At 37.3% G+C, this 25,660-nt stretch overlaps 3 protein-coding genes across 3 annotated transcripts; 1 reads left to right on the top strand and 2 right to left on the bottom strand.

Annotated features, from left to right (window-relative positions):
• Window positions 1-8,748: 8,748 nt before the first annotated feature.
• On the top strand, window positions 8,749-15,116 carry LOC112050487 (cuticle protein 3-like). Its single transcript, XM_024088754.2, has 4 exons — window positions 8,749-8,785; window positions 10,893-11,087; window positions 12,433-12,631; window positions 14,168-15,116. Exons 1-4 carry the CDS (start codon window positions 8,777-8,779, stop codon window positions 14,278-14,280), a joined length of 516 nt encoding a protein of 171 aa, XP_023944522.2. The 5' UTR covers window positions 8,749-8,776; the 3' UTR covers window positions 14,281-15,116.
• Window positions 15,117-15,219: 103 nt separating this feature from the next.
• Window positions 15,220-19,180, bottom strand: LOC112050486 (pupal cuticle protein 27-like). Its single transcript, XM_024088753.2, has 4 exons — window positions 19,119-19,180; window positions 18,174-18,393; window positions 16,088-16,336; window positions 15,220-15,697 (listed from the first exon to the last, which is right to left on the bottom strand). Exons 1-4 carry the CDS (start codon window positions 19,128-19,130, stop codon window positions 15,579-15,581), a joined length of 600 nt encoding a protein of 199 aa, XP_023944521.2. The 5' UTR covers window positions 19,131-19,180; the 3' UTR covers window positions 15,220-15,578.
• A 3,708-nt stretch (window positions 19,181-22,888) lies between these two features.
• Window positions 22,889-24,824, bottom strand: LOC112050489 (uncharacterized). Its single transcript, XM_024088757.2, has 3 exons — window positions 24,719-24,824; window positions 23,720-24,209; window positions 22,889-23,297 (listed from the first exon to the last, which is right to left on the bottom strand). The coding sequence occupies exons 1-3, from the start codon at window positions 24,725-24,727 to the stop codon at window positions 22,972-22,974; spliced, it is 825 nt and encodes a 274-aa protein (XP_023944525.2). The 5' UTR covers window positions 24,728-24,824; the 3' UTR covers window positions 22,889-22,971.
• Window positions 24,825-25,660: the final 836 nt, after the last annotated feature.

The following is a 25,660-nucleotide window of genomic DNA, read 5'->3' as shown; positions in this document are numbered from 1 at the left end:
AAAGAGATCAAAATAAAATTTCGTGAACAATTTCATACTTAATTAATTACCTTAAATTAAAAATGAATTATATTATTGTCCGTCGTAACTTCGTCCGCATGGAAATCGATGTAATCTTTCAATGTCCATATAATTCCCTTCTGTTTCTATTTTACATATCTTCTATCTATCTATCTATATTATATAAAAATTAATTGCTGTTCTTTGGTCTCGCTTAAACTCGAGAACGACTCAACGGATTTATCTTATCTTGGTCTTGAAATGTTCGTGGATGTATAGGGAAGGTTTAAAAGGTGAGAAAAATTACAATATTTGTCAGGAAAACCACAAAAACAACTCTTTTTTATTTCCTATACAAACGTTTAAGAGTCAAGGGGTAGGAGTAGGGTAGGGTTAAGGTAGGGATAGGAGTAGGGTAGGTTTAGGGTAGAGGTAGAGTAGTGTAGAGTAGGGATAGGGAAGAAGTGCACATAAGTCAAAGCGAAGCTTGACCGGGCCCGCTAGTAATAAATTGTTCACTAATCATTTAATAAAAATATAACTTATAATATAAATTTATTCAATTGTTATATTTATATTAAAAACGCTTCAATCCCTTTTTAACCCTTTCGGAGTAGAATTTTGAAAAAATCTTTAATGACATTATTTTTTGTATTTCCTGGTACATAGTATACCAATTTTTACAAATGTAACCTAAAAAATGAGGGACTTTTCTAAACATTCAACCAATATTTCACCTTCTGAATCTATTTTAGCGACAAAAGTTTCTTCATATAAGAGAAACCCTTCGTATTATGGTCTCAAAATGTGCCAAGTTTTATTTGAATACATTTAGATTTGTATTAGTATTTTGTATTTTCAAATTCAAATTCAAAATTCATTTATTTCAAGTAGGCTCAGTTTACAAGCACTTTTGACACGTCAGTTGACTATTTGTAAAGATTCTACCACCGGTTCGGAAGGCAGGTTCTGCTGAGAAGATACCGGCAAGAAACTCAACAGTTGCTCTTTTGAAAAAGTCATACAGTATTACAATTTACATTTGATAACAATTAAATTACAATTTCTTATAGTTTTATTTCCTGTGTGAAGGTGGAAGCTGATCCAATGGCCTCCAAGCACCTTTGTCGTTAAGGAACTCATCAATAGTGTAGTAACCTCGACTAAGTAAATGTTTTTTAACACATTGCTTAAAGTTGTGCATTGGCAAGTCCATCACAGTCTTGGGGATCTTGTTATAGAAGAGTACACCCAAACCCACAAAAGATTTTTTAACTCTTTGGAGACGATATGCAGAAATAACTAACTTATGCCCGTGTCTAGTAAGACGTGGGTTTAGATCTCCTTTTCGTTTGTACAAATTAATATTTTGTCTTACATAAACTATACTGTTATATATATACTGACAGGCTACTGTTAAAATGCCTATTTCTTTAAACTTTTGACGAAGGGACTCGCGTGATTTTAGTTGATATATTGCTCGAATTGCTCTTTTTTGAAGTACAAATATAGAATGTATATCAGCAGGCTTGCCCCACAACAAAATACCGTAAGACATTACGCTGTGAAAGTACGCAAAATAATTTCGCACTAACATAGATAATAAGCTAATAACTACTAACACTATATGGGTCAATGGCCTGAAATATTTTATTTTATACATATTATACATACATATTTTATTTTATTTTTATTTTAGAAGTTTCAGCGTGATACCCGAATTCATGACCGTGATGATTCAAAAAAAAAACACGGACAAACAGACAAACAATAAACACTTTTGAAAAATCAAGGAGTTGAATTTTTTATCCCCATTACATTTCACATTCTATCGATAGTCAATGTGATTGTGATTGTGTGATGACCGTGAACATAATTTGGAAAATGGCAGACTTTCATAAAAAGTTCAACCTCTATTTAACCCCATAGGAGTGACATTTTTCAAGTTCTTTTTTTTTGTTCAAACCGACCGCTTGTAGACCATTTTTCACCAATATAACTTAAAAATGGTTGATTTTTATTCTTTGGTAAATCTCAACTACTTTCTAACCCTAAAAGGTAGAAAGTGGTTTAAATTTAACTAAAAATTAATTTCAAAGGGTTGAGATTTAAAAATTCTTGAAACACGTTTTTTTTTTATTTATGGTAAATTTTTTATAGATCTAATGACTTTCCATACTAACTTTCAACCCCTATTTCACCCCATTTTGATTTTATTTTTGCAATAAAAGGTATCCTAAGACCTGCTCCGTACTATGGTTTTAAATCGTGCGAAGTTTCATTTAAATTTAGTCAGTAGTTTCAGCGTGATGCCTAGACAATAAAAACACAGACAGACAGAAATACAAAAAATAAAAATAAAAAATTTGGCTTCAGTATTGATTATATGTATAATACCCTCCAACAAAAACTTTCAAAATGTACAGAATTGGACTTGTTATAGTTTTGTTACAAGTATAGATAAATGTTAACAAACATAGTGCCTTCACGTGCCTATAATTATTATTATTAACCGACTTCCAAAAAGGAGGAGGTTCTACGTTCGGCTGTATGTATGTTTTTTTTTTTTTTTTATGTATGTCCAGCGATAATTCCGTCATTTGTTGACCGATTTTGAAAATTCTTTTTTTGTTTTGAAGGGTTTGATTCCAGGGTGGTCCCATTTTTTTCATGTCAGGATCTGATGATGGCATCTTGGAGAAATTGAGGGGAACTTTCGAAAATTGTAGAGACGGCTAGTGCGTTTGTTAGTGTTTTCATAAGGTATTTTAAGCCACTACAATTTTATGAAGGTCTGGAGTTGGTTTGATGATGGAGCCGAAACACAGACGATGGAACTCGTCAACGATTTACAGCAGTTACCTTTTGTTTGGGCTTGATTAATTTGTATTGATGAGAACTTTCCACCTAAATGGGTTGTGACTGTATTGGGGGTCTGGTGATGAAGACGAAGGACAGTGAAGAGAACTCCTCGAGGGTTCACAGTAGCGACCTTGTGTTTGGACTTGATAAATTTGTATTGATGAGAACTTTCCACCTAGATAGGTTGTGACTGTATTAGAGGTCTGGTGATGAAGACGAAGGAGAGTTTAGGGAACTCCTCAACGGTTCACAGTAGCTACCTTGTGTTTGGACTTGATTAATTTTATATTGATGAGAACTTTCCACCCATATGGGTTGTGACTTAAGACAATTGGTTATATTCATATGACGTGTGGATAAAGGTGGAGTGAAATTTTGTATATGAGCTAAGGAGTATTTTTAAAATTGGGATTGTAAGACTTAGGTACCTATCATAAGAAAATAACGTTTTAGCTAATTGCTTGCGTTTTGTTCACACGCAGTAGGTATGCTAACACTAAAAATAAAAAAATAAAAATTTTAATAAAAAAATTCAACCGACTTCCAACTCAAACATTAACTTAAACTAAAAAGCAAAAAATAACATCTTGCCTATGTACTACCTTCTGATCAGTTTGAAGGCGGTGCCAATCCAGTGTCGTGTTTTAATTAAAGCTGTTTCCGAAAGAAGCACATAAGTTGTGTAGCTTAAACGGGTTTAATTAAAACATCACTGGCTTGGCACCGCCTTCAAACTGATCAGAAGGTAGCACATAGGCAAGATGTTATTTTTTGCTTTTTAGTTTAAGTTAATGTTTGAGTTGGAAGTCGGTTGAATTTTTTTATTAAATTTTTTTTTAACAGGACAACGTTTGTCGAGTCCGTCCGCAGGTAAATTATAATTAATAATTAATGAAATGGCAGGTTATGTCGTTCCTCCGATACACCGTAATTACGATCGACGTGTTGTTGCAAGCGCAGGCCGGAGAGGCAAACATCCAGAGCATGTGTCTAACTGTCTGAGCTATAATGAATGGCGTCACATTCATCAGACGCACAAGCGACTGCTTGTTAGCTAGATTTAAGAGCTAATCTTGAGCTATTATGAATTTGTATTGATATTCACAATCTATTTGTACAATGTATTACTTGTTTTGCAGAACGTCGTAAATTTTGCCTTAACATCGTCATAGGCTTACTTTTACGGGCCTATTGTAGTGCACTGGCCACTGCATTATGCCTTTTGTCTGTGAAATTAAGTCTCGTAGGAACCATAGATTTTTCTTCGCTTCATAAACGCGTAGGTACTTCAATTTCATTAATTTTTTTTCGTAAAAAATAACAACTTGAAAAAATTGTCCCGTAAATATTTCAACATTTCGTTATTGGTATGATTACGTTGTAGCTATTCTCTTCAAAATGTGTAGCAAATGTTAAGGAACTATACGTTACCTTCGATATTAATGTATGGGGTTTCGTTTGCAATACCTCGACGGGATCTCACTAACACAACAAAGCCGCAGCTAGTGCGAGTATGTTTACTTGATGAATTGCAAAAAACGTGAACGTAATGAGGAATGCTCGTCGTAATGATCGCGATAATGATGTACGGAATTATGAAGTCAAGGAAATTTGGTCGTTTGGAATTAATGGTTATATTAAAGGTAATGGGAGGCGACCAGTTAGCGGTAACCACTTTATCGGCGAATTCATGCAGTTTTCTGTTACTCGGCGTATTTTATTGTAATTTACCTCACCTTGTGGGTGACCTAAGAGAAATACCTTCGACGCTTACTTTTGGTCTAGCGTCGCCATTTTACCTAATACGGCTCCAGTATTACCATCTGAAAAGATACCTGGAGATCCACTATCGGATAAAAATATTGAATTTGTTGTGTAAGTTTGTTTGGTGTAAGTTGTAACAACTGCCGTCGTTGTTGTAAGTCCAGTGGCTCTCCTATGTGGCTTTAGGCCAAAAGTCCTGGGTTCGAGTAGCTACGAAATAACTTTAGAGAATTGTATTAATATATCTCTTTACTTCCAAGATATTATCGGTAAAAAAGGCCGGCGTTAGAAAGTTGTTACATCGCCGCCGCCGTGGCTTGCTGAGCACGACAGTCCGTCGGTGCCGGTCATCATCATTAACCCTGAACCAACCATACCTTCATTGGAGTAGCCTGGTGGTTATAAGCAACAGAATGCATATGAGTATGTTCTAAGCTACATATTCCTTCTGCTGTAAGGGGAGTATACTCTTTTAAAAAAAGAAGATATTTCCAAATCGGTCCAGGCGTATTCGAGTAGTCGGTGTAAAAAAGAACATACCAAACGCAACATGGGACAAATCCAGTAGTTGTGGCTGTAGGCTCACTCTATCCTTTCATAATACTTGAGCGATGAGTTCAAAATTTCCGACGAGTTCTGCAATAAAAATTTATTGAAGATGAATCGGTACTAAACGAGGAATGTAACCTTTGCGCCTATCCACACGTAGGCTCACACTGAGACACTGAATCACTGCGAAGGCAGTGAAGGTTGCTGCTGCTCATACATTCCACGCTTTGTTTTTTATTTATTGTTCTAATCCTGATTACAATATCACTTCATCTGAACGCAAATGTTTATTAAACAGCTGTGTAGTTCACGGATTTTGGAATATTTTCATAGCGTCAGCTCCACCGTCAGTATTAGTTCATACGGCTTCAGGTATCAAATACATCGTAATAAAGGATTTATGACCAATAATTCTAAAAAACACTAAATGCAAAAAGAACTATTTTTCAATTTTCTGCAGTAAAGCACGGATGAATTGAATGCGCGGATATGCTGCAGCATTCAGATCGGACAACACTTCTTTATCTTTAAATGAATGTGAATCTCTTTGAAATCAAAAACCAACGAACATCATCTCACAAGCGTCGCTCCGTATCTCTCAACTTAAAGTGTAGGTGTTAAGCTTCATGTGCCTGTGATTCCAACCAATCAATTGGCAACTAAAAGTGCATAACTTTCAATACAATGTTTGCTTCTGTTTACTTATATTAATCACCTAAGATGTGTCCTGTACCTCATCTGTCTTATCCCATTTCCTGTACTGTCCATACGTTTCAAATAAATGCATATTATTTTCTAATTGATTGACTTAATTGACTCTAACGTCCAATATAGGTATAATGTTATGTTTTCTCAATTACATACTAATAAATCAATATCTAGTTCCCCGTCATCCGATAAGCCGCGACTGCATTTGACCGCAAGAGGTCAAACGGTGTTGCGAAATGTTGAGCCGCCGACAGCAGCAGTTAGTGTCTCGCAGTTCACACTGAAGTAGCACCTCCTCGGAGATACGGACTGCCTTGTGGTACCTCAAACCGAGCAGCTGGTTGCAAGCATCTATCTCCCTACTGTGGTCAGTCGGGAGATGGGAGGGAGATTTTTACATTTGAAACTATGAGAGGAGAGACGAATATCTCAGCATCACATGGATGCGAGTGCTGTTTCTAAAATATAGTTAGAATTTCTGTATATTGATTTTACCAAAAATTTATAGGGCAATACATTTTTTCACATCATTGACGCTAATCTCACACTATTGTGCCGTCTTATCCGTCAGTTAGATATAGACAAATTCGATTACTTGTAGTAATACGCTTTAATTTGAAAAAATGGCTTATTTATTTGAAAGTGTGTATTTAAACGTTGGTCCCGTATATTTAAAAGTGGAAAAATGGGAATGATTGATTATTTATATATACATTGTAATGTAAAACTACATGTAACTATTCACAGAGTAGTCCGATCTTCCGTCAATCGGGTATAAAACTGACCAAATATAGCTCATACGAGCCTCCATTGACCTATATTCTCCTTTAGTCCATCTTCACGAAGGAGAAATACAAGTGACATTGTATGCAACATTTTACATATTTTCATTTGACGGCGAGCATTAAGAGTAAAACGACTCGAGCTTCTGTTCAATTGTTTGTAACGTATTGGAACGCAGTTTATCTTTTGTAACGGTCCGCCGTTAACACTGCGAGATCGTTCAGCGGCTTTGTTCGCTTGTACTATTATGTATTCTGTGGTTCCGTACAACCTCGACACCAACATTCCCAGCCTCTGTGTCGACATGCGTATTAGTGTTCGATTTTACACACTATAAAATATTTTTAGGGTTCTTGCACACAAACAAATTGGAGTAGTTTCGTATTCAAATGATTAACCCTCTTGTACCAACCTTTTTATTAGAGTTCAACATACTCAGTACCTGCCTCGTCGTTGCAGTGGTCAGTCTATATGACTTCGTAGTTCCAGCTCACCATACTGCAAGACATAGGGTGGGATTTGTCCCTATATCATTGATGTCCCGAAGTCTTGTACAAAGTGGTATGGGCTATCTTTTGTCATACGCTATTGCTGTTGTTGGGAATGCTTTCTCAGAGAATTAAAGAGAAAGATCTCCGTGGCTGCAGAAGTGGTACAGTTGGCTGTAGTACTTTCCTGAACGAGTGAAGAAAGATACTCCCTCATTGTCAAATATATAATTTGATTATGAAATACGGTTTAGTGGAATCAACCAAAACACGTCTCTAATTTATTATTGCAATATATTCATCATCTGCCTCAACTCGAGAAGGCGTTGATAGTTGAATACCAGCAGGCTCTCTATATGCTAAGCGCGCGAGATAGCATCGCTCCGATTGTAGCATTGTTCCAGCCGCGCCCGACGCCACCTTGACCTCCTGCCTCCTAGACTATGTGTGACCTTGGAAATGGAATCCCATGTTTTCTGTGTAACGATACCGTGGCCTGGGGAGCTTCAGCTGATCATCGTTCCGTCATAACTTTCTGAAAGTCTCATAAGGAAATTTCCAATAGGCGACACCAATGTTACAACATTTTGAGAACTTTCCACACAGATAGGTTGTGACTGTCATTTAGGGGTTTGGTGATGAAGACCAAGGACAATTAAGGGAACTCCTTAACAGTTTACAGTATCTACCTTGTGTTTGGCCTTGATTAATTCGTATTGCTGAGAACTTTCTACCTAGACGAGTTGTGTCTGTTATTAGGGGTCTGATGATGAAGACCAAGGTCAATTAAGGGAACCCCTTAATGGTTTACGGTAGCTACCTTGTGCTTGGGCTTGATTAATTTGTATTGCTGAGAATTTTGTACCAAGATGGGTTGTGACTGTCATTAGGGGTCTGATGTATTCATTTGAGATGAAATTTTACACTAAAAATGGAAAAATAATAAAAATTTTAATAAAAAAAATACAACCGACTTCAAAACCTAAAAACGTACCCACTAAACTAAAAAGTGAAAAATAACATCTTAATATGTTCTACATGCTGATCAGTATGAAGGCGGTGCTTAGCCGGTGTTGTCTTAATTTAAGCCATTTCTGACAGGACCACATGAAACAACACTGTCTGCAAAGTCTAAATTTATAAGATATTCTAACATGGCTTGAATTAATACATCACCGGCTTACATAACCGACTTGAAAACCTAAAAATGTACCCACGTTTGTAGGTTTTGAAGTCGGTTGTATTTTTTTTATTAAAATTTTTAGAGTTTAAGATACGTTATTTTCTAAAAACTTGTAAAATAATTAAAACCGGAAACAGAGCATTCCGTACCGATAGGGCGAATTCACGCCACGGCACTACGGTAGCGGGTAAAAATTTACCAATAGTTTCGATAAAAAGCTGTACAATACAACCTTTAAGACAACCTGCCTATCCTAATCCCATACTAAAAAAAACTTACGCAAAAAAAAGTTTCTAAAGTTCAGCTATTTATTGGGAAAAGTGGTTTCATTATACGTGGAATAAATTTTGTAACGTACTCGATGCGTATATATAAAAGTGGGCTGCGCCGTCGGGGCATCACTCGTGTGCTCACCTCCGACCCGCTCACACCTTGCACTATGCAGCTGGTGAGTTGTCGATATACTAGCGGCGATACTAACAATATATCGCATATCGATAGCGACGTCCCGCGGGCGCAGCACTAGCGGCGCCGGGCGGACTCGCTTGTCGAACTGTGATAGTGAAGTGATTCCATTTAGAGCTTTTGAACGTTAAGTTAATTTAACTAATGTTTAATTAATTATTAATCTTTTTATTTTATTACTTATTAATAACTAGCTGACGCCGCACGGTTTCACCCGCTTGGTACCCGTTCCCGTATACTGGGACAATATATAGCCTATAATCTTCCTCGGTAAATAGGTTATCTAACACAGAAAGAATTTTTCAAAACAGACCAGTAGTTCCTAAGATTTGAGCGTTCAATCAAACAAACAAACTCTTCTGCTTTTTAATTAGTATAGCTATTTAATTAGTATAGATAACACTCATTCCTTTAAACAACACGGGGTGGGATATTTTGTAGTCTTTATACTATACATTCAAGACTGTTTCATCAGTTGAAAACTTCTTGTAATGAACATAATTTCAAACTGACGAATTTGCAAGTAAATAGAATAATATACTTTTTTTTTGCAAGATAATACCATTTTGAATCACATGTTTTGATTTTTTCAATTCAATCAACTAAAGGTGAAGTCAAATCAATCATGTTTTAAAATTGTCATATAACTTACATTTAGCTGATAATATAGTTTAAAGCTTTTATTTTTTTATTTATTCGAGCATCACTAATTAACTTTACGCAAATCATGTAGTAGCTTTCTGCTTTGTTTCATAAAAATCCAAAAGAAAATATGAAGGTTCCAGGCACCTTACTTTTTCTTCTGCTAAATAGCGGGCGTCTCTTAGAGTATAATAATATATTATTTTAGTTGCATATAGGAAACTAATACTCGATACGCACCATTTGTTTAACTGGTACAGCTGCCGTGACTCGATCGACATCATACTTCACGAGTGTCACTTACAAATAAAGGCACCGTTTCCGAGATTAACAATTACATTACTTAGTTCAAACTTAAATTCGTTGACGTCGCGTCGTATAGACTAAGTTGACGAACCCTTTTATCAAAGTCTGTTTAATAGGACTTGGTTTAAGAGCTCTAACAAAAATTAGTCTTTCTTTTAAAGAATTTAAATGTTTGAAGATAAAATGATATTGTGACTATTTTTAGACGTGTAATTTTCAGTTTTCAATATTAAACACTAGGCTCCAGTGTCTATAATCAAAAAGCTCAAATGTATCAAGCTGTGAATAGTTTTATAACTAGATAATTTTTTATTTGCCAGACGATTGATGCTGGCAATATATCAGGATTAATATCTGTAACCTTTGCAAGTATCGCAGTGAAGTAACATATTTAGCCGCAACAACACAACAACACAACAACACAACAACAACAGCGCTGTGATGAGCTCCAGCCGCCCATCTGCCGTTGCCTCACCTGCGCCGAACTTGAAATTTATGCATTTCCTATTACCATATTATAAAAACTTACTCATGCGATAAAGTGCCTTTTCCCTACCGATAAAAGAGTGAGATTCGCGTGAACAGTCGTGATTGATGTGATATTGTTTGTTCACGGCCGCGAGTGATGGTAGCGTTGAGACAATGACTGTTGCGTTTGTTTTTGATACAAAATATACGAAGGATGATTAATTGTGGGAACGGTCGCTGAAATCGTGATATTTGTGTGTTTAGTTTCAACGTAATTGCTAAAACATTACCTACTCATAAGCCCATTTTGTATAATGTTCATTTCGCATTTATTTAAAAAATATTCCGTTCTACGACGAGTAGTATATTCCATTTTTTCAACAAGATAAGTCCACAAGCACTAGTCTAGCCAACCACAGTATCGCCTCTCATGCGGACGTTAACTCCAACCAAGCTCACGGACCACAGTTGTTAGTCATTTCAATTTTGACAACCCTTTTAACCTAAAGTTCAAATTCGAACGACACGTGTTATTGGCGAAAAATTCATCGACGACTGTAAAATATCGGAATCACACCCCTGATCGACTTAAAACGTTAAAGCTAAATGTTTGGCGCGGTTCGCCCGACTATAATAACTTACATCCAAAGTAATCGTTATTCGTGTGTTTCCAGTTCATCGTCGCCTCCGCCCTCCTGGGCCTGGCCGCCGCGGCCTACGCGCCCTACCCCGAGCAGTCCAACAGGCCGCAGGCCTCCTTCGAGAGGACCGCGCGCATCCTCGCTCTGGACTCCGACGTCAAGGAGGACTCCTACAGGTTCAACTTCGAAACTGAAAACGGCATCAAGCAAGAAGAGCAAGGACGTGAGGTATGTCTGTTTTGAAATTTTCTGAACTGAGTCATGTTTACAAAAGTTGGATTGGGACGACGCCGACGGGAGAGCAGCTGACTGTGTGTACTCCACGGTACTTCGAGCAGCTTGCACCTGTGTTACTATGTTACCTTTTCACAGCTAATTAGATACATTGGACGTTGAAGCAGATCATAGGCTACTTTGTAAAACACACAATTTCACACGAACGTAATCTCGAGTCATTTATAAACACTTAAAGATATAAAATTTAAGTGAAGGATGTGTTTATTAATGACAAACATGCTTTACATATGTTTTACTACGAGTTGGATGCACTAGAAATAGAAATGATAATGTAACTTGTATTGACTGATTTATCAAAATGTTTAATTAGACATCGCTCATTAAACATGATCATATTCTACGTCCATTAACACACTACATTAATCGCATCTTACGAACCGTTACGAATATACACTATGTAGTTATGTACTATGTGGCAAATTCTCGAGTCAAATGTTCTAAACGTTGCGGAACTTAAAGCTCTGACATTTCGGTGACCATAATATAGATGTAAAACTAATATATTACACTATGACTCAACCTCTAACCCGAATGTGCCTGTATGCGTGTATGAGACTGAACCCACACACACAGACAATCTCCGGACGAAAGGGCATCGGCCAGGATTGCATAAAAGGTCAAAGTTGCCTTAACATTTTTAGATTTATTGTAACATTAGTATGGACCAATCTTCTAAATGACACCAAACGACGTATAAGGAGCCACATACCCCGAGGCGTTCAGAACACCGGCCACACCCAGAGCTAACGATCGAACTTGAAAGAACAAAGAAACAATACATCTATTGAACCTTATTCACGCGGATCTTTTAAAGAACATTATGAGAATCTGTGACCGTTAACACTAGGTAAATTTAAATAGTTTCAAAATAATTAAATATAAAAAATATTCCGATAATAAATAAATATGCAGTTTGACATTTCTAGTTTCGTCAGCTTTTCAACTTACTTAATTGAAATTTCATCAAAATTCAAATCTATGGTAATGTTAAGGTTGTCTTATGGGAATGATGAAATTGTAAACATTTTCCATAACATAATAGTCACAAGACATACCTAATACGAATATAAATTTTAGCATTTGTAATTATGTAAAATATAATTTTTCGCTAAAACCCTACTCCTACCCTACCTACCCAAAAAAACTCAACCCTATCCTATCCTACCCTACCTTACCTTATCCTACCCTATACTACCCTACCCCTACCCCTCTTTTAAGTATTTTTACGAATCGTTTGTACGGTTACTTTGCTCAAGTACCAAATAACGAATTCCAGGTGGACGGCATCGAGAACAGCGGCGGCTACCAGTACACGGGCGACGACGGGCAGCTGTACGCCGTCTCCTACAGCGGCGGCCAGGGCGGCTTCCAGCCCGTGGGCGCGCACCTGCCCACGCCGCCGCCCACGCCCGAGGCCATCCTGAAGGCGCTGGAGCAGAACGCGCGCGACGAGGCCGCCGGCATCATTGACGACGGTGAGCCATAGTCGCCTTTGCTGGACTTTCTTAATGGCGCGCTACAGGGCTAGGCCTCCCTCCATCTAGGGCAGGCCAGAGCTGGCAGGCTTAGGGTGATAACTTTGAATTGATTAAACATCACTCATCATCAACATCATCATATCAGCCGATGGACATCCTTTTGTTGGGACTTCCAAACATCAAGATTCTGAGCCGCCTGCATGCTCTGCGACTCGCTTGATGTCGTCAGTTCACCTATTGTAGTCACCTAGTGTGGTCGACCGACACAGCACCTTAGAACCCCAACATCCTATATGCCCCGCCCATTGCCACTTCAGCTTTGCGACTCGTTGAGCTAGGTCGGTAACTTTGGTTCTTCTGCGGATCTCCTCATTTCTGATTCGATCACGCAGATATATTTCAAGCATAGCTCGCTCCACCGCACGCTGAGTGGCTTTGAGTCCTTGGTCACTAGTTATGGGCCTCATAAATTATGTAAATGATAATGACCGTTACCGGCGGCTTAGTAACTTACAGAAAAATTAAATAGATTTTAAATACTATCACATAATTATTGAACCATCGTCCATCATAAATGCGAAACATATCTACTCGTAATAAAACATTTCGCCCTAGAGATAAGGAGACGCTAAAGCTTTTAAATTAAATTAATAACAAGTTAAAGATTCTGAAATGGTCATCAGGTTATCGAAAGCTAAACTGCGACCAACAAAAGCGTCAATTGTAACACGAATGACCTTTCCTGCTGTAAAACGGCTAATCTGCGTATCATTGCAAATATACATTTGCAGATCATGCCAAACTAAATTCTAAAGTCTATCACATAGAGTTCATAATTGGTAAATTATTTAGCCATTCGACAAGATTTGCAAACTAAATGCTTTCATGGTGCAATTGAAATTAAGTACGAAACGTTTTCAATGAATTTGTAAATAATAAAGATTCATCATAGTTTCACATCGCGTCGACAGCTACTGTTTGGTTCGACAATACGTCGAACCAAACGTGTGAACAATTCGATGTCGAAAATATAACTCGTAGCTTTCGTCTGTATTAGAATTGATAGAAGCACACGTATCGCTTGGCAACTGGAAATTTCCCGAAGTATTGTTTTATTTTTTGCTAGATTACTTTAAACGATTAGACAACAAAGTTTTAAACTTATAAACAATGGGAAATTAGCAAAGATGTATAGTGACCGATTGTATTTGTGAAGGTTTAGGTACTTCTGTTATATTAAATGAGAATCATGTATTTTGCAACATTTTCAGACGACATTCGACTAGATTCGATAAATCCATATAAGCGCAAGGATACGTATTCAAAACTCATTTTTGTAAATATACTGTATGATTTTCTAGCATCTATAAACAAAATAATGATCAATTTCCATGCGTTTTCTGGGGAAGTTTAAGCTAAACATGGAGCAGGCTTAGTTGTCTTGAAATCTAAGAATTGGAATAAAAGTATCCCCTGTTTAATATTAATGAATTTTACATAAGCAGTTAAAACTCTTATTTTCTGAATTTCCAGGTTCATACAACCCCGGTAAATACGGCGGTGGCGCGGCCGCGGCCTTCGCCCCCCAGCCGGCCTACGCGCGCGCGCAGGCCTCCGCCGGCTTCCGTCAACCCTACAAGTTCTAAGGCGTAGTTAACTTTACCAGTTAAGCCTTCTTTACATTTAGAACTACGGCTCTTCAAAACTAACCTTTAAATATTAAAATTATTCTTGTCTCTTTGAATTAATTCAATTTCAGTATTTTTTTTATTAGATAGCTTAATTGTTTTTGAGAATGATAAAGGGGGCAAGTTTGCGATAGTAACTTGTAAAACAACCTCATGCTACGAGTCATATGAGTTTACTGTAGATATGTTACCAGTGTTATCAAATTTAGATATAGTGTGGTATAGGAAATTAAATTTAAAACTGACGAATGACGTGAGGTAATTTTGAATCTCAAAAATGGTTTTCACTATCTATTTCTAAATATCTATCTTGCATAGAGTTGACGAATTATTGAAACTTCTATACTTTTATTAATATAATTAGTGTTTTGATGAAACAAGTATATTACGAAATGCGAAGTATCTTCCTCTTCTGTATTAATTGTAACAGTACTAAATTAAACCATTTCGTTAATATATGTTTCGTTATATGATGTCAAATTTGCTTTTATACTTGAATTGGTTATTTCCTCTAATATTGGGATGATACAGATTTGATAAGTATATCAGTAAAAGACAGCATATTTCTTCTATGAGGCTATACTTTTATGTTTTCCGTTATCTCACTTGTTCACGCTTGCCAACTACTGTCTCAATGTAAGCAGGGCTTTTCTACAACAACTGATCGTATGTTCAGTGCGAAACGTTAATGTGATAATAAACTAAAACCCATTATTTTTGTAGTTGTACCGTCCAGTTAATGGATAGTTATATAATAGACTATTTATTCTATGAATAAAACATGATTTTTCTAATTTACTGTGTTTTCGTTTAAATTAATCAATCCTCATATTAAATGTTACGAAATCTTAAGGAGATTTTCATCAATTGAAAATGCTTGCAAAAGAGAGAAAACAGACAAAGCAAGAAATAATTATTATAGGTATGTTATATTGCACTATCCGCTTTCCTTTCTTTAAATATTTTATTTAAGGTTGTCTGGAGGAGATCGCTTTTAGCGATAAGACCGCCTTTGCGCATCTTACTTTTCTATTTTTTTTTTCTCTTCTCTTTTTTTGTATCTTATTTGTGTGCAATAAAGAATTAAAATAAATAATAAATAAATAATGTTATATGTTTAGTCTGGCACATACACTACTTTTATATTGATATACGGAAACGGGATCTACGCGGTTCAAAACTTCGGTCCTCCTAGGAAATATATTTTAATGTAATAAATAGTAAACACAATTATCTGGGATTGTTTATTTGAGCTCTCAGTAGCTGTACCCAGAATTAGAGTTGTAGTTTTCTTGATGAGTAGCAGATCCAAATGCTTGCCCTGCGCCGCTTTGTCCTTTGCCTTCAATTCCATGTTTTTCAGGATGATATAAACCTATAAAAAGGAAAGCATTTTAGCAAGTAACTATTGTTCCAGTTATTGCTAATTAGCAATAATTTTTAATGCATTATTTTACATTAACTTGACAGAGCAAACAGATCTCTAATATTCACAAGTTCTCATTAAAAGTATAGTCTCTTTGTTTATAGTGTAGAGCCAGTTACAGTCACAATTTACCAGAGTTTTTTATTAATTAGGTCAATTCATGAACTTTAATATGTCAATGTATAATTTATAATCAAACTATTGGACAAAAAACGTCTATCGAGTCTACTGTCTTACAAAACTGATAGCGCTCCTGACACAAATGGTTGCTTTTTATTCCAATTATTTTGTTCAGCTTTTATTGTTTCCTTGATTTTTCATTGATTTGTAAATAATTACCATCATCAAAGATCCCAGCGGCTTCATCCTGCTCATTTTGTTTCAAGGCGAGCAAGATCTCGACGGGCGTGGGCGGCGCCACAGGCAGGTGCGCGCCCTGGGCCCGGAAGCCGCCCTCGCCCGCCGTGAACGTCACGGTGTAAACGTCGCCGTCGTCCCCCGTGTAGGAAAACCCGCCTTGCGTCTGAGCCGCGGTCCCTGACTCTTCCGCTTGTATGCCGTTTGATGTTTCGTAGGAGTATTGGAAACCTGGAAATATAACAAATTCGTTGCTATTATCGTCTCAATAAGTGCGGTAAGTTGAAAATTACAACCAGGGCGTTATTACAAGTTCGAGCCGTAGGCGAGAGCTATAGTAAGGAAGAAGAGGCTGTAATTATCAAAGCGCACGTATGTCATACGACATTTTATCTATACTAATATTATAAAGCTGAAGAGTTTGTTTGTTTGATTGAACGCGCTAATCTCAAGAACTACTGGTCTGATTTGAAAAATTCTTTCAGTGTTAGATAGCCCATACATCGAGGAAGGCTATAGGCTATATATTATTCCTATATTCTTACGGGAACGGGAACCACGCGGGTGAAACCGCGCGGAGTCAGCTAGTAACACATATTTTGTGAGGAAACAAACTTTGAACACACTTTCTGAAAACGAATTTGCATCTTTGCCTGTTTTCCTTATGATGACATTTTGATACGATTTGATAATATTTTTGTATTTCTGATACAGATAAATGGTTGACATTTATTGTCAAAATTATTAAAATAAAATAATTAAATGGCTTTTTATTATATTTTATCTCACAAAGTTAATTTTATTCATAAAATCTTGAACACTTTTCTGACATAAAAACTCTTTGATAAAATTTAAAAAAGTACCGTACGTTTTAAGACGGACGATAAAAGTTTATATCACATTACGTGTGCATGTGCATTTTACATTAAATTACGGCACATGTCACCAAGAAAAGACTCGTTAGGACTTTAGTCTTCTCAATTTTCCTTTATGACGCATGGACGATAAGGGCCACAGACAGAAAGAAGATAGATGCCTTTGAGATGTGGTGTTGGAGACGGATGCTTCGTATACCGTGGACCGCTAGAAGAACAAACATCTCGATACTGAAACAGCTTCGCATTTCCACTAGACTTTCAACTGTATGTTATCAGAGGATCTTGAGTTACTTTGGCCATATAGCCCGTCGCCTTCCCGATAACCTGGATAAAATAATAGTGGTGGGCAAGGTGCAAGGGAAACGACCACGCGGCCGATCACCTACCCGCGGGTCTGACCAGGTTAAGTCACTCACTGGACTCCCTGTAACAACAGCCATTAAAAAAGCTGAGGACCGGACTGTGTGGAGGGGAATAGTTAACAACGCATCGAAGGGACTGCAGTGCGGACACGACCTTCAGCAATGAAGAATGCGACCAAGAAGAGAGACGGCACATGTGCGTATTGAGCCGTGATAGCCCAATGGATATGACTTCTGCCTCCGATTCCGGAGGATGTGGGTTCGAATCCGGTCCGGGGGCATGCACCTCCAACTTTTCAGTTGTGTGCATTTTAAGAATAGGTAGAAATATCATGTGTCTCAAACGGTGAAGGATAAACATCGTGAGGAAACCTGCATACCAGAGAATTTTCTTAATTCTCTGCGTGCGTGAAAGTCTGCCAATCCGCATTGGGCCAGCGTGGTGGACTGTTGGCCTAACCCCTCTCATTCTAAGAGGAAACTAGAGCTCAGAGCCGATAATGAGATACATTACGATATTAAAATTGATTAAATAACAGATACTTTATGAGCAATAATGTGTTATAAAAGAAAATTACAATTTCCAATTTTAATTACATACTCGTATAGCATTAACAGCAGAACGCAGGGGTGTATCGACTCCTTTCAAATGGTCCTTTTATTACAATGAATAAGATAGGTCATTAAAATTATTAACATTCTACTGTAATCCAAATAGTACTAATAGTTTCATTGGAGTTTTTTTTATTAGTAATCCCTTTAAGATATACTAAAATAGTTCGAAGATGCTGTTGTTATTTATGAATTAAAATAATATCTAATACTGACCAGTCTCTCCAGCTTCGTTAGTCATTTTCAAAATGGCCGCACTTCTGTCGGCGGCTTGCTGCGGCCGAGCGCCGCCTTCCGCTGCATCCAGGCGGTTCCCGTTGACAGCGCCGGCTGCACCAGCTGCGCCTGCAGTCAGACCAGGGGCTGCACCCGGGAGATAAGTCGCCGATGGCAACTGAGCTGCAGCAACCATAGTTACGATTGTGGTGGCCAAAATCTGAAAGAAATATACATGAGCATGCTAACAAACGCCAAAGCGTCGTCAATTGCTTTTGTCATTGATTTGTTGATTTGTTGATTGATTGATTGAACGTTTGAGCTTTACATGAAATTAAGTTCTTCTTCATATAATGTTTAATAGCAAAGTGCGCGTTATGTACATTAGCCGCCAAACATAATTTGTATTAGACGTGCATATGTAATTGCATATATATGTAATTAGACAGGATTAGGGTTAGAAGGATAACAAATAATCCATAGACACAAGTTCATTTTGTAATTCTTAAAAAAACACCAAAATCATGAAAATTATAACAAAAAGTTTAAATAGTATTGCAATAGATCACAAATCAGCAAATAATAACAAATAATAACAACTGATGAAATGATTTTTTTTTTGATAATGTACTAAGTATTTCACCGTTCACCGTCATAACTTTTGTCGATTTGACCTACTTGTATGTAACTTAATATTTTGTGATGTAGAAGTAGCTGTATGTATACTAAACATACCTACACTCATCACTCTTTAATTGGTACCCCACTTGGGGTCGATGAATCAATTGTTCACCCCCACATTCATCTCCCGTTGATGTTGTTAAAGAGGTACGGTGCATCAGATCGACGCACAGTCATAACGGTCCAACTTACATCCCTCTTTTTGCTATGGGGGTTAAATTAAAATACGTACACTTGTAAGTATTACACAGTTAGACAACTTACCAACTTATTCATATTGTTATTATTTTTTTAACTTATTCCAAATTTACTTGTTAATCCGAAATATCGAATCAAACTGTGACTTCTTTAAAATTCGAGGTCCTTATATATTGACCGAAAATATTAAAATTATAATTAAGAGATGGTATTGTCGCAGCTGCTGCAGGCCTTGGGTATTGAACAGTATCATTATCATTACTTTCTAGATAATATACAATTCAATTGTTTTTTACATTATAACCAACTATATAGTTTTAATATGAGGTTACTATCCCAAATGGTAAAAATGAACATCCCCTTGAACACTATAATCTCTGTGGAAATAAAACTTATAGTTGGGGAGCTGAAGAGGGGATTTTTGCAGTTACTCGAGCGCGGCAGATAAACATGGCCTATGTCTTGCACGTTGTTGAGTACTTCCACCAAATAGGAGCCGTTAATATTAGTGGGTACGTTTAGGGCAAAAAAAAACTTCAGAAATACTCAACTAGCACCTCAGATAAGGTAGGTTACTTAATTACTAAAAGGTGTGCATTTCGAAAATCTAATAATTTGAGCGTAATGTACCTAATGGAATGGGAAGGTCCCAAAGTTACAAAAAAAACCGCGCGATTATTTTTTTACTTATTTTGAAGGAAATAAGCTTTTAATTAATCGCTAAAATTTTCTGACAATATCAGTAAGATAAATAAAAAAAACTTGCTTTTAAAGTCTGCAGTTTTTTTTCCACCGCTAAAAGTGAAAATAGTACCTAAATAACCACTTATTCTTCTTATCACTTACTTAATCTACCAAATGTAATCGGCCCCCATGACGCTTTATAGCTGCAAATTTAGCATTGCCGCCAAACCAGCATTTCGGGAGCCATGACACAGGGTAGCTCCGAGCTCTGTCACCTGCTGAGTGTGTCTGAATTTCGATGGATGAATAACTTTGTAGCACACAACAGCAACATGCACTGTTTCCTGTTTTGTTACGGCGGGAAACATTTTAGTAAATAAATGTAATAAGTCTAAAGGTATTCATATTGATATTTTCTTGTTAAAATCCAATTGGACATTGGACAATAACAATAGTAGGTAAATGTTTTTTGTCTTTGATCTCCTCTTTCTCTCCTTTTGGTGCGTAAAGCTTGAGCTAGGATTTGGGCGCGACAATCTAATGCTAATCTTCCGACCACACTGCCTGTACCTTAACCGTGGAGCTGTCGAGGCTCTATTTCTTTGGGAGTCAGTCGTTATGTAGGTCACATGTAATGCAACGATCAAGGGCAGGTGCTACAGTAACTGAGTTCGGCTAACGAGCTCTGCGCCGGCAGCGCGCACGTGCTCGCTGTCGTCCGCCGCCGTCACCCGTGACCTTGTGCCGACACTGTCACTTGGGCTACAAGCTTTTGTTGTCATCGCTCTGTCAACATACTGTTACGTTCATACGGGTCAAATCTTAAAAGCTTTGAATATCTTTCTACAAGCTATAGGACGGCAAGAAGATCTACCAAATATGATCTGTAAATAAATAAATAAGCTATTTCTTCTCTCAAGCTTTACAAGATACAAAATTTATTAGTTGAGAATTAAATGAAGACAATCTATATTTTTTGCGCTCGCAATGTTGGTCAGCGAAAGAAGCCGGTAGAAAACGTGAATCAGTTTGAGGTTATGATCACACCAGAACCACGAACTTCAATGAAAGACTGCAGAGAGAGTAGTATAAAAATAGTTAATTGTACAATATCTTTATTACTTTTTATGGTTCCAAACGTACGTAGTACAAAAACGGAATCCTTATAATATCACTCGCGCACATTTTAATGTCTGTCTGTTCTCTCCAAATTTATTGGACCAATTAAGTTGAAATTTGGCACATATCAATTTCTGTAACTCAAACACAAAGGTGTACCTACCATGAATAGATGAAATCTGAATAAGGGGGGGACAAGATTAAACTTTAGTAAACTGCATCGTGTGATAAAAATAAAAAAACGTGTTAAGAGCATCGTTATCAACCCATATTCGGCTCACTGCTGAGCTCGAGTCTCCTCTCAGAATGAGAGGGGTTAGGCCAATAGTCCACCACGCTGGCCCAATGCGGATTGGCAGACTTCACACACGCAGAGAATTAAGAAAATTCTCTGGTATGCAGGTTTCCTCACGATGTTTTTCCTTCACCGGTTGAGACACGTGATATTTAATTTCTTAAAATGCACACAACTGAAAACTTGGAGGTGCATGCCCCTGACCGGATTCGAACCCATACCCTCCGGAATCGGAGGCAGTGGTCATATCCACTGGGCTATCACGGCTCTGGTCATATCCACTGGGCTATCACGGCTCATTAAATATGTTTTTTTTTGTAATGTTGAAACAGAAAGTTTACAAAAATAGAAGCTACTTGAACATTTCCGGAAAAAAAGAAACACTCAATTTTTTTTTAAATGAAAATCACTTTTGGAGGGCGAGATGGGAACGTAAAAAAAAGTGCAAACTGCGTCGTTTGACATATTTTTTTAAATTCGAATAGAAAAGCTTCCAAATTGTTCAAGAAAATAGACTATTCAAGGTTGGTAACTCCTAGGAATTCCTTGGAATTGTATTAAATTCCTATACCGTATAAGGAAATGTATAAAACAAATGGTTTAAGTAAAGAAAATTAACAAAATGTCACGTTGTTAAACTGAATACGTAAAATCAGTTGTTCTAAAGTACTCTCAAAATAACAAACTACACTGTAACTACCTTACTATCTTAAATGTATTACAATTCCGATTGTCATTTAGAAATTGTTTATGACCCTAATATTTTATAATTACAATGTTAGGTAACATCGGAATGAACCCTCTTCACGCGAGTTTACCTCGCACTTGTCCGGTGGTATTATGTGTTTGATCTTCAATGCCTGTAGGCTGTAAGCTTTCGAGCACTGTCAAAATTGATTTGATTTTGATTTTTTTTTTAGTTTAAGTGTAGTCTAGACTAGACTAGACCAACAAAACAACTAATTGACAAACTAAAAAAATTAAGTATACTTTGCTATTTATAGTCTCAGATCAAGCAAAAAATCATTCTTTGCTAAATTATATCTATAAATTGTCTAAGTAGGTAGTCATTATACAGTGTGTTCACCTATACTGCATATCAACAGCTGAATCGATCGATTCCTTTGTTAGATTAATCACAAGTATAGTATAAACGATCACAAAACAAGAAGTAAAGAAGGAGGTGTTGTAAACTTCCTCACACAAATTGCACCCGACGATGAGCCGTGACCAAACTGTAATGGCCGGCGATGTATTGGGCTGTATCATTGAAATTAGCTTACGACTCGATGCCATTTAAATGAACAACTGTGTTAATTGGCTGTTATAATTATTGTAATATACTTCGACTCGTATTATTCGTATTAAGTTGAAAAGTTTGTTTGATCGTGCTAATCTCTGGATCTACTACTTACGGATCACCGCTGTATCAAACATAGAATTTTATTTCTATTTACTTTTATACGGGTACCTATTATAATATGTATTTTGAATTTTGAGTAAAACACAATTCGTTAAATTCACAAATTAACTTAGATTATGCAGAGTCTTACATGAATTTTTGAAATGTAACTACTCGTATGTAAATACTGTAACGTTAAATAAATAAATGCTTGTAAATATACAGCATGTAATCTATTTATCTAGTATGTCATTAACAGTCTAATTCATCAACATCAAAACAATATTTATTTAGTTAAGCATATAATTTAACCCATGATTTAAATAAAACAAAGCATTGTAAAAGAAATAAATGAAAAATATTTATTTTATTAAAACATAAAAAGAACACATTTAGAAAAAAAAGCAGAATAATAAATTTTAATAGATGTAGCCAAACTTTTCATCGAAAGGCTGTTGAGGAGGATTCTGAGAGGAGGGGTTTGGGGCCAAGTATTGTCTGTTAGCGCCCTGAGAGCTAAAAGACGTTTGTGATCCAAAGGAATTAGATCCGAAGTTACCAGTAGAGGAACCGAATGTACCGGCGTCAGAGTCAGATGGTTCAGAAGTGCCGAAAGCAGGACCAGATCCCGACGATCCTGCGCCTGCTCCAGCAGCGAACTGCGGCACTCCATAGCTGGTGCCCGGGATAGACGTGCCCTGCTTGTACTGAGAGTACCGAGAGGGACCGCAGGACGAGCATGCCGCTGTAACAAGAAAGTTGTAATAGTAAGAAAGAATTTAATTAGAATTTAAATATTTAATTATTTTTTGTGTTTAATTATTTTTCCGTTACATTTGAAATGGTCTGAAAAATTCTCAGTCTATTGTTAGAAAGTTGATGATGTTACACCCATGTGCCTCGAAGAGCACATTAAGCCGTCGGCTGCGGTCATTATCATTAACATCTTCATGGAAATGATTGATCAACAAAAGAGTCAAATATTGTGCACTACGCCTGCCAACCCACGTTGCAGCAGCGTGGTGGGTCTACGCCATATCACTTCTCCTGTAAGGCGGGAAACCTGATCCGTAGTAGACCGTAAAATAGGCCGAAGATGACGATATTTAAATATCATTTTAATATAATAGACAAATAGAAATATTACTTCCCAAGTTTATTACTTACGTCTGATAGAAGATCCTCCAATACCAAAACCCGCTTGGGATGCAGAAGACCCTTGATCAGGAGGGAGGTATTGGTTCGAAGTGGCTCCGGAAAAACCATTTCTATCTCCATTAGAAAAGCCATTGGTGCCTTGAGAAGAACCAAAACCGTTTGTGCTATGACCGTTCCCGTTTGTGTTGTGACCGTTCCCGTTTAAGCTATGACCATTCCCGTTTGAGCCGAAACCGTTTGTTCTGTGACCATTTCCGTTTGACCCAAAACCATTGGTGCTGTGGCCATTTCCGTTCGATCCAAAACCATTGCCGTTGGTCAAGCCGTTGCCGCTAGGGCCTTTCCCAAATCCGTTGGAGCCGAGGTTGGAGCCGAGGTTGGCGCCGAGGGGGTTGTCCCCGAAGGGTGCCTGCGCGGCGTGGGGCGGCAGGTAGGCGCGCTGCAGGTGCTCCAGGCGCGCGCCCGACGCGACGGCGGCCATCAGAGATGCTACCACTAACTGTACACACACATGGAAAACATTTCGTAATATTACTATTTTTCATTAATTATTATTTATTTAGATAATGATGAAATTAAACTATAAATGATGAGCCAGCTACCGGCTATATGCGCCTAAGTGTTTCCCAAGTTTTCTTCTTCGTGCAAATAAATACCTGAACTGTGCAACTGTTAATTTTTTGATAACAAACACGTTTGTAGCAAAATACAGAACACTTGATGTATTTCTAGTAATACATATTTTGCACCCATTTATATATTTTAAATATTAAATTCCATTCTCATATTTATGTTTTGTTAGGATATAATTAGTAAGTATTACGATGATATTGTGTTTTGGATGCTTTGAGGAATATTTTTTTAAATATTAGGGCCTGATTTAGCCATATAGGGAAGTTGAGCAATTTATATTTCCAAATATTTTTTAATTTCGTTAACACGCGGAAATTCAAATATAGCTTAATTCGTGTTTATAAGAATACCAATTTAATAATAAAATAAGTTTACCAATTTCATGTCTGCAAGGTGTGTTCGACCAAATGTGAGGCTCGTGGAGGAGTGTGTCTCGGAGAGTCAAGTGAGGCGTTATATAGCATACAGCCTCAGCTCTGGTCCGCAGCAGTCGCTGACGTCACCGCCGAGCCTTGTCCAGGCTTTGTTCACATATCCAAATCAAAATTATTTTTATAACACGGAAAGAGTTTTACAATCTTCTAAAGTTCAAGAACTGGCTAGTGGCTATCTACCTTAGCTAGCTTTAAGACCATAAATTAAAAATAACCATATTCCATTTTCCTCTTTTACTAGGCTAGGGAATACAGCAATAGATCTTAGATCAGGGAACGAACTCAGACCTTTCAGACTTGACTCTAGCTGTTTATTTAAGGAAAAAACAAACTATTGAAAATCCCAAACTATATAAAATTGTCACAATTACCCGGTGATGCTCGTATTGTACTTACTTTCAAAGATGAACAAATCTTTTTGTGTTATGAGTACGAGTGTGTGCTCTATTTAGAATTATATAGAAAAGAAAGAAGGAAATGGCTAATTTGTTAAATACAACACTTTGTTATTTTATTATTATTTTCGGCAGACAGCTGATGTTCTAAGGATCAACGTATTTATAATCCCTGTATCCCACGGGAACGGTAACTACGCGGGTGCACCCGCGGCGCTTCCGCTAGTCGATACTGTTATACAATACGCATATCACTCATCGAATCGACCCCAACGGTTTAGCCCGACAACCTGCGACAGCCAGACATACCTCATTTTATAAAGGGTTCAAGTTCATAAAGTTCGTCGTTCGCCCGCACTCCTACCTTTGGTGAGTACGGTAGCCAATTGTGTAATGTGGACTGTTTGAGCTTTGTGAGATAGCAGGTTATAGGGGTCCAAAACCTCGACCGCCCATGTCTAAAACGTACTTTTTCCAATAAATTCCTG

The sequence above is a fragment of the Bicyclus anynana genome, chromosome 20, assembly GCF_947172395.1.
Source record: "Bicyclus anynana chromosome 20, ilBicAnyn1.1, whole genome shotgun sequence".
NCBI lineage: Eukaryota > Metazoa > Arthropoda > Insecta > Lepidoptera > Nymphalidae > Bicyclus > Bicyclus anynana.
The sequence above is the reverse complement of the archived record's forward strand: the minus strand, read 5'-3'. Positions and strand labels throughout refer to the sequence as shown.